We start from the raw sequence: 16605 nt of genomic DNA on the forward strand, positions 1-16605 counted from the left end.
GATAATTTCATGTTTCGAATTTTTCTCTGTGAATATACTTGTAAATAATATTTCAGCAAAATAAAATATGCAGCTGTAACCCTAAATGAATAAAGCTTGGTGTCGTTGGAATATTTTCCATATTTAAGTTACACTACAATGAAATTTTTACTCAGTTATTCTGTTCAGAAGTTGATATATAAATCCATAATTTAATACCTTAATGCAATTCTGTTTAATTATTCTAAAAAAAAGTTAACATTTAATGAAGAAAAATAGTAATGAACTTTTAAGATCTATGAAATGACATCTATGCGAGATCGTACAGATGTCATATTTGATGACAAAGGAATCTTTAAGCAGAATCTTTAAGAAAGATCAAAATATTGCTTGAGTTATATATGTAAAAAAGATTATTGGAAGCATAGATTTCTGGTTAATTATGCATGCAAAAAATATTTAAGATTTTTTACTCACTTATTCTGTTTAGAACTTGATATATAAATCCGTAATTTTATCCCTTAATACAATTCTGTCACTAAGAACCAAATAGCAGTAGGGTAAATGGGGGTGGGGATGGAACCTCACTGTCATCCATGTCTTTTCTTATCAAAGGTACATATGAAATACCACACACACACACACACACACACACACACACACACACACACTACAAATACCAAATCGTACCGCCATGTGTTATTCCTACTGTGAAATTAATGCAGGGAACGAAAAGTAAAAAACAGTGGGGAACATTGATATCCAGTAATTAATTATTTTAGAAAAATGTGCACTGCTACCTATTGACAAAAAACGTGAATGTCAAAACTATTGTAATGACGTCTCTTGACTCTAAAATAAAATTTTAGAGTCATTAATATCTCGTTTATTAATTTCCTATTAATAAAGGAGATATAAATATTTTGATGTTTAACTGCCAGTAAACGAAACTCTTAGAACTCGGACTAAGATCTATGAGTTTCATACCAAAAAACTATTGGCAAATCCAAGTGTAAGTAACCACTTGGTGGTACAACACCAAGGCAACTCGAATCAAAGGTGGAGCAAGCTCCCTCACTATCCTTGATATTCTCTCATAATGTAAAAACACAGCCCCTAGGGGATGTAATACTGTAATTACATTATGAGGAGAGGTCATTAGCCAGACCGGCTTCAACCTTTTTTGAGGTGTCACCAGTGAGTAGGTAGACCTGGAAGATAACAAGGTTTAAGTGAAAAGAACTTACATACCTTCACTATACGAATGCCATAAAGGTGTGCCTGTATATTATAACATAGTTATAATATATTATAATATATATTATAATATATTATATTATAACTCTCCTCATAATGTAATTACAGTATTACATCCCCTAGGGGCTGCGTTTTTACATTATGAGAGAATATCAAGTAGAGTGAGGGAGCTTGCTCCACCTTTGATTTGAGTTGCCTTGGTGTCGTACTACCAAGTGGTTACTTACACATGGATTTGCCGATAGTTTTTTGGTATGAAACTCATAGATCTTAGTCTGAGTTCTTAGAGTTTCGTTTACTGGCAGTTAAACATCAAAATATTTATATCTCCTTTATTATTATTAAGGTTGCCAGAAAAATAGCCGTTTGGCTTTCAATTTATGTTATAAAATTTCCTATTGTCTAAATCAGGGATGAATTATCACACACACTTAAAATACCAAATTCGTACTACCATCTGTTCACACTACATTGAAATTAATGCAGGGAACGAAAAAAATTGTGTATGTGTGTGTTTGTGGGGGGGATGATGGGGGACACCGCTGAAATCCAGTAGTTAATTATTTTAGAAAAATTCCAATAGTCAAAATCAGGAAAAATACCACACACTTATTTTGGAAAATTCGTGCTGCCATCTATAGACAAATATTCAACCATAGTTCCACTATCGAGCCAAACACTCCAATGTGTGACCAAATATCCTCCCAGAATTCCAATCCCTAATCATTATCCATAATGCCACACTCGAACCAAAGGCTCACCTCACGTCACTGACAGATGGATCCAACAGACCACGTCCAAGAATTCCACATTCGAACCAAAAGACATAACGTGACGTCATAGGTGGATGGGTTCCCAGGGAAATTCCAAGGATTCCATACTCTAAACATCTCCCAGAATTCTCCACTCGAACCAAAGACACAACATGACGTTAGAGATGGATGGGTCTCCCCCCCCCCCCCAAGGATTCCATACTCTAACCATCACCCAGAATTCCATACGCGAACCATTACCCACAATGCACCTCTGCGAACAAACAAAAAAAGGCGCTCACACAACTCATACATCCGCTAAACAAATGACATCACAGATGCCCACTAAAATAACGGCACGAACTACATCTCAAAAATGACGTCACTTATCTACTTCTGCTCAATGATGTCACTTCTCCTTATCTTATGTACATCCTAATCTGGTTTAAAAGTGACCAGTTAACTACTCACCAAGTATATAACTTGCAGAGGTCTCAAATCTGGATAATTATTGCGATAATTAGACAAATAATTACTAAACAATGTTCTCCGTGTATTCTTAATCAAAATTAATAAAAAGCAGTGAAACTCAGCTTTACGGTGCGCATTTTATGTTTATGATTTCAAACAGCTGTCTTTCAGGCAATAATTTTAATTGTAACAACAAATACTTTTAATGTACAAGTGATGTGAAGATACCGCCCTACCTCGTTGATTTCTTGCTGATCCTTCGGGAAATAGACCGCAACTAACGGATTCAAGTGACCTTTTCTATTAATCAGAAACTCATGGAACCCGCTGCTGCAACTGGCTTCGTCTTCGCTACTTGTAAGAACTACTGCTCGAATCGTCTGGGCGGACAAAAGCCGAATTTGATCTTCCGTAGCTGATTTATCTGTGGATTGCAATAATATCAATGTATTCCTAACTGTATTTTATTTATTCATTTGTGCACTACCTGGTAATTCCAATCAAGACTTACTTGTATTGACTAGGACGATATCCAAGGTTTTGTTCAAGGAATTACTGACAATTTTCAGAAAGCATTCTTCCTGTCTCCACTCTGGAAGTTCATGGAATGGGACCTTTTCATCTCGAGAACAAACTGGAATAGATGGATAGTTGTACTTAAAGGTTTTCAAATAACGACATAATCTTTAATAGTAACATCTAATTATGAGAGGGCAATTAAAAATGTACGTACCCATCGCTGCAGTTGAGAAACTCGAACAATATATCGTGACTGACAGAATGATCCAACCTGCATGATTCGCTGACAGCATTTTTTAAATCGTCAACAAAATCTGAAAAGTACAAACAGTATAGAATAGATCAACGCTGTGTTAATGGATATCCTCCGAGCTCATAATTCGCTTCCATTCCTTACTAGATGACATGCATGTTCTAGGCGACAACAGTATCCATTCAAACCTTGATCAACGCTTAAGTACAATGGCTCGCTGTTTAATACAAATGCGGGCAAATATGATAGACGCGAAATCACGGGAATATAATTTGGCCTGGTTGGTCGAGTGATTAGCGTATCCGTTCTCCGACCAATAGGCTGCGTGTTTAAAATCCCGGACTGTTTAAAAATAAATAAATAACCATACAAAAATTATATAAAATTTTAAACAAAAACAGACAAAAAATCACCTTCACATCTACAGTACGAGTGTCGTTGACAAAAATCTTCCTTGGGTAATATTCACATTAAAAAAAAAAAAGGAATGATATATTACCAAGGGAAAAGAGGATCCAAACGCTACATATATTATAAACGAGACGTAATAGCAGTACATAATCTATATTTAAATTAAGTAGTTTGATGTAAAATTTAGCGTGAAACAAGGATGCACACTATCTCCACTCTTATTCATCCCCACTATATTGGTGGTTACATGACGTTGATCGCGTGAAGAATTTTAGTCGATTGTCAAGAATGTATTCATATATTCCTCTTAAGACAGCAATTATCAAAAATGCACCTTGTTAAAAAAAAAAATCCAATTTTTGCGGCAATTTCGAAATTTAACTTGTGATAAATCCAGATAAGATTTATGCAAGCATACTTAAAAAGAGATTGACAGAAATTGTGGAAGAGAAACTCGGAGAAGAACAAGATGGGTTCAGGTCAAATAAAGGTTATCAAGATCAGATTTTCACTTTAAGACAAATAGTTTAGAAATTGTGGGAATATGACAAGGATCTGTACTGAAGTTTTGTAGATCTAGAAAAGACCAAGGTGTCTAGAGAAAAGCTTTTCAAAACACTACAATTCTATGGGGTGAATGGAACATTATACAGAGCAATACATAGTGTATATTTAATTTATTAGTCAGCAATTAGAATTGAAGGAAATACAGGAAGATGGTTTGATGTAAAATCATGGATAAGACAACAACGCTCATTATCTCCGCTCTTGTTCATCATCTATATCAGGGGTCGGCAATAGGCGGCCCAAACGTGCATTTTTGGCGGCCCATAAAAGGTTGACCATACTAACATGGCATGTGTCCGGTATGTTGAATTATTTAGATAATACATTTTATAATATGAAAAATAAATTAAAAATAATTTTTACCTATACTTCGTAATATCTCCCGTGCGTGCAATTTGGAAATACCAACAAAATGAAACTTTTGCTGGTATTATTGAAGATTTACAAATGGAATTTTCAACAGGATTTGTGGATTTTCATAAAAAATAACATCATCGAAATGCGATTATGTTTGAACGCTTTTAATGTCGACATTGATCGATGCTTACCAAATAAATAAATAAATAAAAAATTGAAGGATTAATCAGTTTTTGCAAAGATGATAGTCGCATTTGGAAGCACCTACATTTGCGAATAAGCATTTTCTGCCATGAGTTTTAGAAAAAATAAAATTTCTTCTCGACTGACTGATGAACATTTGCATGCTTCGATTTGAATTTGCACATCAGGTTATAAAGTGGATCTAGATAATCTGGCTAAGAGAAAACAATCACAAAAGTCACGTTTAGCAGGGAGACACACATATTGTGATGCATGAACTCTATTACCTTGTTTTTACGTGATAATAAAGTTTCATTGAGTTTCATTTTCATGCTTGTTTCATATCTCGTACTTTAAATATTTCTGATTTATTTAAGATGGGCATAATAAAAATTAATAACTTAAGTATTTTTTTTCACTCACTATTTTCTCTTAAATAAACGCTTGCGGCGCGATTATTTAAAATAAAAGTTGAACGTGGCACGAAAGTCTGAAAAGGTTGCCAATCCCTGAACTATATGCATCGCATTATGAAAGAAAGCGGCATCAAGCCTGATATTAGAATTGGCGATGTGAAACTTAGCTCTTTGCTTTATGCAATTGATGTTGTACTCCTAAACACATCTGGTGAATGTCTTCGGGATTCTTTAACTCAAGTGAATAGCAGCTGTAACAAATTTGGCATAAAAATCAGCAATAAAAAGACCGAAACTATGAAAATAGGCAGAAGAATAGAAAACCTCAGCTGTATTCTGAATGGAGATCCTATAGAACAAGTAAAATATTTCAGCTATTTACTAGCAATATACAAAACAGTGTTAAACCAGTTTTAAGTTATGGGTCTGAGAGTTGAGTTGAGTTAGAAATAAAACTCTTGACCAAAGACTAGAGACCACAGATATGGGGGTTCTGAGAAAAATTAGGGAGTGAACGATGATATGAATGACAGAATCATATTAAAAATGAAGATATCAGAAAGGAACTTGACATTATTAGCATTAAAGAATGTGTCAGCAAATCGAGTCTAAGGTGGTACGGCCACTTAAATAGAATAAGTGAAGAAAGGTTAGAAAAATAGGTTTTTGATGCCAAGATGGCAGGAAAGTGACCCAGAGGAAGACCAAGGTATTGGTGGATTGATTCGGTCAGAAGTGCCTTAGAAGCACGAAATGTTAGATATGACGATATCGGAGTGCTCACAAGTAATAAATTTGGCGGATATCTGGAAATTGATGATGATGATGATCAAGTTGATCATCATCAACATCAATTGAATTTGATATTAAGACAAGTGAGATATCAAGAGAATTTGATATTAAGCAACGTCTTGTCGCAAGAGGTAATGATTACAAGCAGTTGGAAGATGATATTTGGCTATTAGATTTGGCACTTTTGACAACTGCTGTTGGAGCCAAACTAAATGGATTAAATTTGGAACTGCAAGCTCAGGATTAAACGATTATTCATATGATAAGTTCTGTAAACGTTTTTAAGCAGAAATTAAATTTGTACAAGCAATGCATATTTCGAGACTCCGGGAAGTTCAAATAATACAGTTTTATTATTTTTATTACTAACAGCACTGCTATAAGAGCATTGTTGTCACTGAGGTTATTAAACAAGTCTGACCTACCCTAAACTTCCGAATATTGTGAAAAAAATGTGTTTATTTAAAGTTATTCGGCTTCTTAAACTTAGGTAAACAATTAATATTTTAAGTAAAAATAATTAAACCAATAAATATTTTTTAAAGTAAACAAAGTCGATCGTGGATGGATATTTCTTGGAGAAGTATATGTTGTGCAAAAATTAGTGCACACCACTGATATAAACAGAAATATGAAGCAATCGGATATTAAATGGAAGATATTCAAGTAAACGATAATGATGTTATTTTCCTAAATACATCCAGTACTCTTAATATTCGTAAATAGAATAACTGCAATAAGAAATTTCGCATGAAAATCAGACAAACAAAAATAATAATGAAGAAAAGGAAAGAAAAAGAAAAAATGAATAAATATGGAGATAAATATGCAGAAACGTTAAAAACATCATCTGCATTCTTAATGGAGAAACCTATAAAAATATTACAACCATTTATGCCCAGTTTTAGTGAAGATGGCAAATGAAATCCAGAATTAGATAACAGAATAAGAAAGTCTCGCGTGGGAAAGAGCGAGAGAGAAATTAACCAAAATATAAAGTTTTTTCATTTCATAATTGTCAGTGCATATGTATGGGAGATATGAAACCACGATGAATTCTATTAAGCTAATGGGATATTTATAGAAAAAAGAAACATCATTCATGATTCTTATTTGCTCATAAGGAACTTAAGCCGAGTGTCTCTAACTTTCAAAATCAAATTCACTATCTGTTTTATTCAAATAGCGTGTAACATGAAGTTCTAACATGCGATGGTTTAAATGTGGTTTGATAGCAACAATAATACGACATTGCCAAATTGGTATAATTATTATATTTTAAATGAGAAAAAGGCGAATCGAAATAAAAAAAAGTGCCTACTGGTGCGAAACACTGAAAGATCGCTGATGATAGGAATTTCTTTAAAGAAAGATATTTTCGTCAAGTTTATTTTCATTATTACACTTTTAGTAATAATTATCAATAATAGTAATAATTCTATTACTATTCTTGTGTTGTCAGTATGTGATGATTTTCATAGTTATGTGAAATAAAATTAATGTTTGTTATAATTATTAAAACACCATGCAGTGAAAAGACATCGCGGGAAGTCCCACTTATACAGATTGAGTTCATCATACAGCGCCTTAAATAAGGTCACTTGTCTCAATGCACACTCGGGCAATACATTCCAATCACTCACCACTCGCCATGCAAAAAACTTGCTCCTCACCTGTTCGCTCACACTTTCGTTATAGAACTTCAAAAATGACTTTATCCCTTGTCCACAATCACTCTGAGATCTCTCATCTTCAAAGACCTCTTCCAAGATATTTCTACCGATGGTTTACTCTACATCCCATCTTTGTTTCCCAAATTTCAAAACGTTATATTTGGCAACATTGAATTGATAAATCCACTCATGTACCCACTCAGCCAGTACTGTAGTCAAGTCTTCTTGCAAATCCACAGCATCCGCGCTACTGCTGATCGCTCTCCCCAACTTTGCATCAAATGCAAACAACTGCATTTCATTCAGACCTCTCCCAATATCATTTACATGGAAATTAAACAGCACTGGAGCCGAAACAGACCTTTGAGGGTACACCACTAGTAACTTTCCTCTTCTGGGATGTCATTCCTCTATAGACAACTCGCTGATACCTGTCAGACAACCAATTTTCAATCCAACGCACTAATCCACTGTTCAGCCCCATCCGATCCAATTTAATTACCAGTTTTCATGTGGAAATTTATCAAAGACCTTTGCAAAATCTAAATATACCTCTGTGTATGCATCTCCCTTACCAATGCATTTGGCACCTTATTATAATAAGTAATTGCAATTAATTTTATTCTGTATTAATATCAATTATATTAAAATATTTGTAATACTGCATTGATAGAATTAATATAAACTCAACAGTTCGTTCAATAATTCTACTTTCTTTTGAATACAAGTATGCTTGCTAACTTCCGTAAACAAACTGCATGCATTGAACTTAGCACTGCGTGCGTTACTATCGTTTGCTAAGTGATAGCGGATTCTAATCAAAAAAGGTTTCAACTACCGAAGAATTTTGAAATTTCAGTAGAGATTTCTATGGAAATAAAGAAGGGAAATTTGCAGACGATACTAATTGATCAAAACTGCTTGATAATGTCTATATACAGCTCATAATTAAAAATAAAAACGTTTACTTACCTGACTGATAAAATATTGTACCATTTTATGAACTTGAATAAAATACAATCTATTCGGATGTGAGAGAGAGAAAAACTTGCCATTGGTCATTTAAAAAAATCTCCGAAGCTACTTTACCGCAACTTTCACGCATATGTAAATATTGAACAGATAGGAGTTTCGCGCATGCGCTAAATGCGATCGTAACTTTTCTAACAAGGCAAAACTGTGGAACGAAATGGCCAAACGATTCATTAATATGACAAGGAAAACACTTTTACTCGAATACGAAATTGACGGGTAGAATGCTATAAATAAACTTACTACGACAACAAGTTTAATGGAAAAATCTAATATATTTTCATGTCACTAGAGGCGAAATAATAGTTCCGAAGAGATTAAACCTAATGGTCAGATGGTATTTATTGTTTTGAAGAAGTGAGAAGCTGTTTATTCTGTTTTTAATCTTTAAATATCGCGTGTTTATAGAATAGTCCTGAAAGTAATGTACGATTGGTGTTTTTAAAAGCAAATTCGAAAATTGCAATTAATTCAGCACGAGAAAAAATGTTTTAAGCGGTTTATTGCTGCACTATTTTTCCAAAGAATTTTCTAATGCTAATGAGTTATCTTTAAAACAATACTTAAATTTAGTAAAACAAATTTACTAAATTTATTTTAAATTTAGCAGTGTTTTAAACCATGCAAAAACACAGATAATATTCAGCATTCCTGAAACGGCGAAAATGAATATTTCTAACGAATGACTGTTTATTATATAAAATATCAAATTAATTAAAAAAATAAATAATAATAATAATTAAAAAGGAAGATATGAAAAAGAATCTAAAAGTACCACAAGAAGTGAATACACTTCTGTGATAAATAAATTTCTATCTTGGAAGTAAAATATGCAACTAGCAAAAGTCGAAAAGGTTTGTGGTATCTTTTCTATCTTTCGGAGTGTTGGGCTTTTGACTTTTTTTTTTTTTTTTAACAATTATCTGTCACAGTTCATTGTCAAATTCAAATTAACCAGAATTGTTCCGTGATGAACTCAAAGATTATTGTTTAAATTGAAAATTTCGTTACAATGCCAGCAATGAAATATTGTTTAAATATTGACACAGTAGAACATCTCATGATAATTTAAGTACGTAAACAAAATATGGATCCGAAAAATGTCAAGAAAATACTGAATATCAAGCAAATTTATGTTGCCATTTTCACTTTATTCTTTATATTATTTTGTTCCACGGGGCCACAAAAAGAGTGGCTAATTTTTAGCCCAAGACATCCTGATGGTCCTCTGCTGAATCTCTTGTCATACGCTTTAATAGGATCATTATTCTGCTTACTGAATGCTTTTCTAGTGTGGTACCACTTTTCAGTACTTCATCAGTTTGCAGTGCGAAAAAGCGTCTTCTATGTTCGCGTTGTTGATGTGAGTATCGAATTGTATTACCACAAACTTTGGTGCACTGTAAAATATTATTATTAATTATAATAAATATGAGATTTTCAGTGTTTAGCTAATGAAACAAAACATGTACTATGCATTTCAATAGCAAAATAAGTTAGTTTTTGTAAAAAGAAGAAATTATTATTATTATTGCTTTATTCACTGAACAATTCTTGCTAGTAATTTCCAATGTTAAAATGCCATTACATCAACGCAAATGTTATTGCATATCATAATGTGCTGTCCTGCTACTCGTATTAATATCTCTTTATGTTAATATTGTTAAAATATGATTACTAACCTACTTAATGTATTATGCCTTTAATAATAATAATATTTCAATTATTATATGATTTTTAATGTTTCTAAATTTGCTTCTTTTGTAGACAGTATCCAGCTTACTTGCAGTGGCACTTCCAAGCTGTGTCGTATGGCCAATGACCGTAAGATATGTGGGTAGCTTCAACTACTTGGTGCTTCAGTACTCTGCAACCCCGATGCTCCTGTTGCTGATTGCACTCTGTTGGTTGATGATGACCAATGGAGAACGCAGTCAGACTATGAGAAGGTACGATAATTAATCCATTGGGCGTTTGAAATGTTCCTTAATCTGTGTATATATATACGTCTCAAGTCTTTGCCTAAATTATTTATTTTTAGTTTACATATTTTGTTTCTTCGTTTCTAATTTTATTTTAATTTAAAAGAACATTTAAATTTTAATTAAAATTAATTCTTCCGTCCTTTTTCTTTTTATATTATCATCAAGGATTAGGCATTTGCTGTTCCAGCTTCACTGGTCTTTCCATCTTGTAGCTGATCTTCCCTCTCCCCCCTTCTCTTTCTCTCTCCTTTTGTATATATTATTCAAATTATAATAATTTGAATAAAACAGATTTTTAATGTTTTCGTTTTAATATTTTATTTTTCTTTCCAAGTACTTCAGAGACTGCTTTATGAATTATCTTTATTAAAGTTTTCCCTTCTTCTTCTTCTTCTTCTTCTTCTTCTTCTATATTCTCACCGATTTGGGCTTCTTTTAGGTAATCTGTTGATCGTGACGGGTACAGAATTCGAATGCTTTCTTCTTGTAATAGATATACTTATGTATATCTGTTCTATTTCTTGTGTTTTCTTATTTACTTCCTTTCTAGATTTTGCTAATATTTCTATTTTAGAGACTACTAAATCATGATTTGAAAATTTTCGCTTCCTCTATAAACATGCACATCGCTCACTCGTGACGCTAGTTTAGTATTGGTTATTTTTAAATTATCGAAAGTACAGAAGTCTAATAGTTCTTGACTATTAAAGAAATGTTGTCAATAGTTGCTAAAGCAACTGTGAATGTTCAACGCTCGTTACAGTTCCAGGTACTTCATAAATTGCTATAAATCTAATGGACGAACATGTTCGCTCAAGTCTTATCATCAAGTCGTAGCAATAACTCGGAAACAAGTCACTGAAACTCTTGGATCCACTAATTCATTAGAGGCCGAATTCAACCTGCTGCAACTCCATTTCCAAGATTAATATGATCAGGCTACACGTATATTCATCAGAAATATTCAAAGAGCAAAACTTTAAGAGTGCAATGAAAAAACAAAAGCTTTGAATATAATCCAAAAATGGAAGCATAATTTTTGACCCACCCCTCTATAGCTGTCAGTATTCAATCAAATTAAGAATACTGTCGTGTATTACGTTTGCTTAAAGTACCCTGGAAATTTCGAAAGATTTATTTTCTGTTTATATTTCAATGATTAACAATTTCGTGCACAGTTCGCGATATTCGCTTGATGTAAACATTTCTCTTACAGTAACATCCAACACTGGTTTGAGGTGACTGCTGACCAAGTGAAAAGGCTTACAGTTCGTGGGTGAGTATAAGACATTTTTAGTATCGTTTCAGTAATATTTAGGGATGTATGTACACAAACCCCCATAAGTAGGATTATACTAAGATAAAGAAAGCAGTGTGTGTGTGTGTGTGTGTGTGTGTGTGTGTGTGTGTGTGTGTGTGTGTGTGTGTGTGTGTGTGTGTGTGTGTGTGTGTGTGTGTGTGTGTGTGTGTGTGTGTGTGTGTGTGTGTGTGTGCCCTTCTCTCTCTCTCTCTCTCTCTCTCTCTCTCTCTCTCTCTCTCTCTCCTGCTTTCTTATTTAGCTCATCTGCTTGCTTAAGCCCGGAACCAGCTTAAAACGTTCCTCTACTGATGAACAAACTAGAATCCAATCTGTCTTCTACCAATCTAGAATCATTCAAAATTACGCAAACCAGTTCTGAAATCGCTCAATCCTTTTCTGTGTTCCCAAAGGGAATAGCAGGAGCTCTTTTAGTCTTAACTTTTCGGAAATCGGCTGACAGCTGGTTCATTCATATTCCCTTTAACTGCTACCATTGCCTGAACTGGCCAGTATTTGATCATTACAGAGCATTTGAGAGAGGGGGAGAGAGAGAGAGAGAGAGAGAGAGAGAACAGAAACTCTCGCCATCTTAAACACTAACAGTGTTGTTGAAAATGGGGTGAGTTCTATAATCGGTTTCCCAACGAAGTAAAAAACTCAGTTTTTTGGGAGAAGAAGAAGAATCTTGCATATACTAAGGATCGAAGAACTCGTTGAGAAGAAATCCCAGAAAAGGTTCTTCTGGTCACCAACTACAATTGAACCTATAACGAGTTTTCGGCTGGACCATCATTAGGTAGCTAAAGTGTCACAAGGCTACCAGGGCACCATCATAATATACACTGCTTGGAAAGAAATCAACGGAAACGGCCCTGGAACCCACCTCAATAAGATGTAGGACTTCAGTTCGCTGCAATGATGACTGCAGCAGTCCTACGGGACATACTTTCCGCAAGCGTACGACAGCGAGCAATGGGAATTTTGGAGACCATTCTTCCTGTAGGCATCTAATGAGTTTATGGACCGTTATGGGACGGATGTTCATTGACCTTACCCAATGCTCCAGTTCATCCAACAGGATTGAGATCAGGGCTTGGAGGCCAGTCGAGTGTGGTGATGATGTCCACATACCACGTAGTTACTGCAGCAGCTTTATGATAAGGACTGAAAGGGAAGTTGTCAGTTCCGTAGAAACGACAGAAAGTAGGATGCATTGCATTGTCTACAATGTTTACATATACCTCTCTAAGTTCAGTGTTCACGGCACCACAAACTATGGTCCTGGACAAATAGGCTATACTATTGTACCGCCATTCCGGATTTCATAATTGGGGTTATGCTCTCTAGTGAAAGAGGTGCACGGAGCATCCGCCAAAAAGACACCCATCCACTTCCTCAACAGAGGGTGTAGCATGATTCGTCGCTCCATAACACACCTTTCCAAGCTTCCACGTCCCATGTACCACTCTTTGCACTACTGAAGACGACGCTGCATGTTGATTCGGGGTTGCATATTGCTGTTCATTCCATGGAAACCCATGTTGTAAGCCTCGGTTCTGAATGTTTTTGTGCGATTCGTATTCCAGTCGATGCTCGCAACTCCGCATTCAACGTGTCAGACGACAAATGGTTTGTGTTACATATTATCCTACGCAGCACCCTATGGTAAAGTTTGGCGAGTGTGGTCCACTGCAGGTATAACTTGTAGTTGGCTCCCAGCGCTTTCATCTCAGTATCAGTGATTGGTATCACTGACTGTTGATATGAGATGGCCAATTTGTCAACAATTTGCCAAACAGATAGGCCTGAAATATGACATCCTATCACAATGCGTCTTTCAAATTTCGTCAGTTCCCTTCTCGCAGACATTTCATCTGAACACAATTGACTGACTTAAGAGCATCTAATTCCTCCAATTTATACCGGATACAAACATGTGACTCGTTACATGGCACGATGTTCCTTGACCATGGGGGTATCCGTTGACTTCTTTCCAAGCAGTATAGATGCATTTCATGAATTTATTTAGATCTTTTATTTCTTTTAGATCTTTTATTTAGATCACAAACTTGTTTTCATATATTGCAGGGATTCCTACTTTTGTTTATATATTAATAACGAGAAAGGAAAAAAAAATGTAAATGAATATTTTTATTACTAATTGCAAGCAAACGCATTTTGTCTTGGTTGAAAGATTAACGTTATTACAAAAATTATCATTAAATGAATTTTAAATGTTAAAATTAAGATGGTTGCTGTATATTTGCACTATACGCATGCGTAGTAGATCGTCACATCACATGATCCATACTAGTTTAAACATTTAAATGCTGTAGACTAAACCAAGTCCTCCGTCTGCTTGAAAATGTAAATGCAAATTCGGTTGAAAAATGCACTTGTGTTTCATGTACTAATTATAAATATTCCCGATACATTACAGATATCAATTCCTGGCAAGTCGATTCTTTTAAAAGGATAGAAGAAAATTGTACGGGAAAAAAAAGACTCGTTTCAAAAATTGAGATATCAAAATTATATTTTTTTTTAAATAATACGAAGAATGATTTTGAATGATTTTGTTGTGCGATTAGATATGATGTTTTCAAAATTCCTAATTATGAATAAAAAAAACCATGATCCATAGTTTTTCTGATAATTTTTAGTGTAACCTCATGAATTCAGCAATAGCAAGAAGAAATATATAAAAAAAAATCGTAAGAAATATTAATTTAGATCATCCTTGGGCTGATAGCTCAGTCCAAGGATTATTTATACATTATTTTAGCAAGCAGTGGGAGGGAGAGTGGCAGCTACCTACCGCCATCTCGTGTCCTAACCCTAATACTGCCTCAAATTGTGAGTTCTATGGTTGATTTTGTCTTGAATTTCCAGTTTAAAAACTCGATTTTTCGATTAAAAAAAACCCTGCGGGTCCATGCCAATGATCGAATAACTCTGTTCTTTATAACAAATTAAAATTTAATCTTGAAAAATTCGTTGGCTTTATATTAATGAAACCAGAAATGTTAAACAAGGAAAAAAAGAAGAAAAAAAAGCCCTAAGTATTTCTCAATCTCCTATGCAATTTCATCAAGTCAGCATATTGTACAGTAATATGATTTTCGTATACGCTAACACTTACACCTACAGGGATAGGTTACTGTTGTTGCAGCTTAACACTCGTTGATATTAAGAAGACCAGTCAATCATTATTTGGCAAACCACGGACGTGAGAGGGGAAGGATAAAAGAATTCATGTCAGTAGAAAGCAGAAATAATTCAGAATTTGAACTGCTTTCATTGCTCATTTGTCAAATGTGTTTGTTTACCAGTAACTATACGTTTAAGAAAAACATGCTATAAATACCTATTACCAAAACAGGTCTTTACAGCAAGGTGTTTACAAATTGTGGCCTCGAAGCGAGAACTTCGCATATGTTTATATTGTAGAATGAGCACTTAGTGGATGAATACGAGACATGCCGAGTTTGTATCGAAAGGGAACTCCTCCATGACAAGAAAGTTAAGTGGAGCAATGTTTGTAAAGATGTCGTGATTCGAATTGATACGTGTTTACGGTGAAATGTCAGTCAAGTTCGACCAGATGGTTTCAACTGCTTTGTATAAAGTAAAAGGAGATATTTTAACTGAGATTTGTGTGGAATTTCCTCGTTAGAGCGTGCGTGTTTGTCTACGTATTGAAACCAGTCTGTTCATGATCGTGAGATAGAAAGAAAGAGCTAGAGACACACAGAGAGAGATTTGGGTTTTTTTTTCTCGCTTTCCCTTTATTGCTTTTCAAAATTTCCCTATCGATTTCTTTTATTTTTTCATTTTTTCAGTCCTCCTTTCTCTCTTTCCTTTTGCCTATCTGTCACTTTTTCTCATGCTTACTATCCTCGTTCTGCCTTCACTTCATTTTCTCTTTTTTCCTATTCGTTTCCCACGATTAGATCTGCGATTCTTTTTCTTTTCTTTCGAATAAATTTTTGGTATTCTTTTTTTTTTCTTTCTGTGGGAAAATTAATATCCCTTTCTATAATTCATTTCTCCTCTCTTTTTAAAGTTTGGTTTCCATTCTTTCTCTCTTTCACCGAATTCCTTAAATCTATATTCCTATAGATTTTTCAAAGAACAGTCTAATATATATAAATTGGTTTTTACAGCGTCTAATCCATTCGCAGTTTGGTTTTGCTGCCTCCCTTAGAATCACATCTCCACGGGAAAAAAAAAATGTAAACGTACGCGACAATGAAAATCTAAAAACTCAAAGTCTATGATGATTTATTTTTTCTGGGCAATTAAAACAGTTAGTTTCGTAACATCTTACAGAATCTCTCCCCCACACACACTTACGCATTTCTAGATCCAATATATATATATAAGAAGAAAAGTAAGTACTTGAAGAATAAAGTAAGCATTTACAGCAATGATGAACCGAATTCTTCAGTGTAACTTTTCAACTAATTTTACAGAAAACATCCTGTCCTATCCTTCTCATCCGTCTAGGCCGGGTTGATTCCCACCCTTAATGAGAGGTCACTAGCGTATTAATGCGGGGGGGAGGGTTCGCCACGGATATTCAGTCATGAATATCGCCCTTAAGGGGGTTCGCCTGCATCCCTTAAGGGCGATATTCATGACTGAATATCCGTGTG

The 16605-nt window shown here is 34.5% G+C and overlaps 1 protein-coding gene and 1 long non-coding RNA gene across 4 annotated transcripts in view; one reads left to right on the forward strand and one right to left on the reverse strand.

The window, feature by feature from the left end:
* LOC150103761 (glutamate receptor U1-like) overlaps positions 1-15125 on the reverse strand; it is a 70016-nt gene extending 54891 nt beyond the window's left edge. The window contains exons 1-4 of one of the 3 annotated variants that reach the window (XM_090396758.1): positions 15096-15125; positions 3193-3292; positions 2971-3093; positions 2696-2883 (exon numbers count right to left, since the gene is read on the reverse strand). In XM_090396758.1, the coding sequence (XP_090252884.1) occupies positions 2696-2883; positions 2971-3093; positions 3193-3271 (390 nt within the window). In that variant the 5' untranslated portion in view covers positions 3272-3292; positions 15096-15125. Of the gene's footprint in view, positions 1-2695; positions 2913-2970; positions 3094-3192; positions 3293-8602; positions 8956-15095 lie in introns of those variants that run through there. The other 2 variants (XM_090396757.1, XM_090396759.1) reach the window with 2 other exon arrangements.
* On the forward strand, positions 8980-14466 carry LOC150103762 (uncharacterized). Its single transcript, XR_016548677.1, has 4 exons — positions 8980-8991; positions 10430-10611; positions 11864-11923; positions 14388-14466. It is a non-coding gene; the product is annotated as an uncharacterized LOC150103762 (long non-coding RNA).
* Positions 15126-16605: the final 1480 nt, after the last annotated feature.

This window comes from Typopeltis vanoorti, chromosome 8 (genome assembly GCF_054136105.1).
Source record: "Typopeltis vanoorti isolate ZY-2024b chromosome 8, IOZ_Tvanoo_1.0, whole genome shotgun sequence".
Lineage (NCBI taxonomy): Eukaryota > Metazoa > Arthropoda > Arachnida > Uropygi > Thelyphonidae > Typopeltis > Typopeltis vanoorti.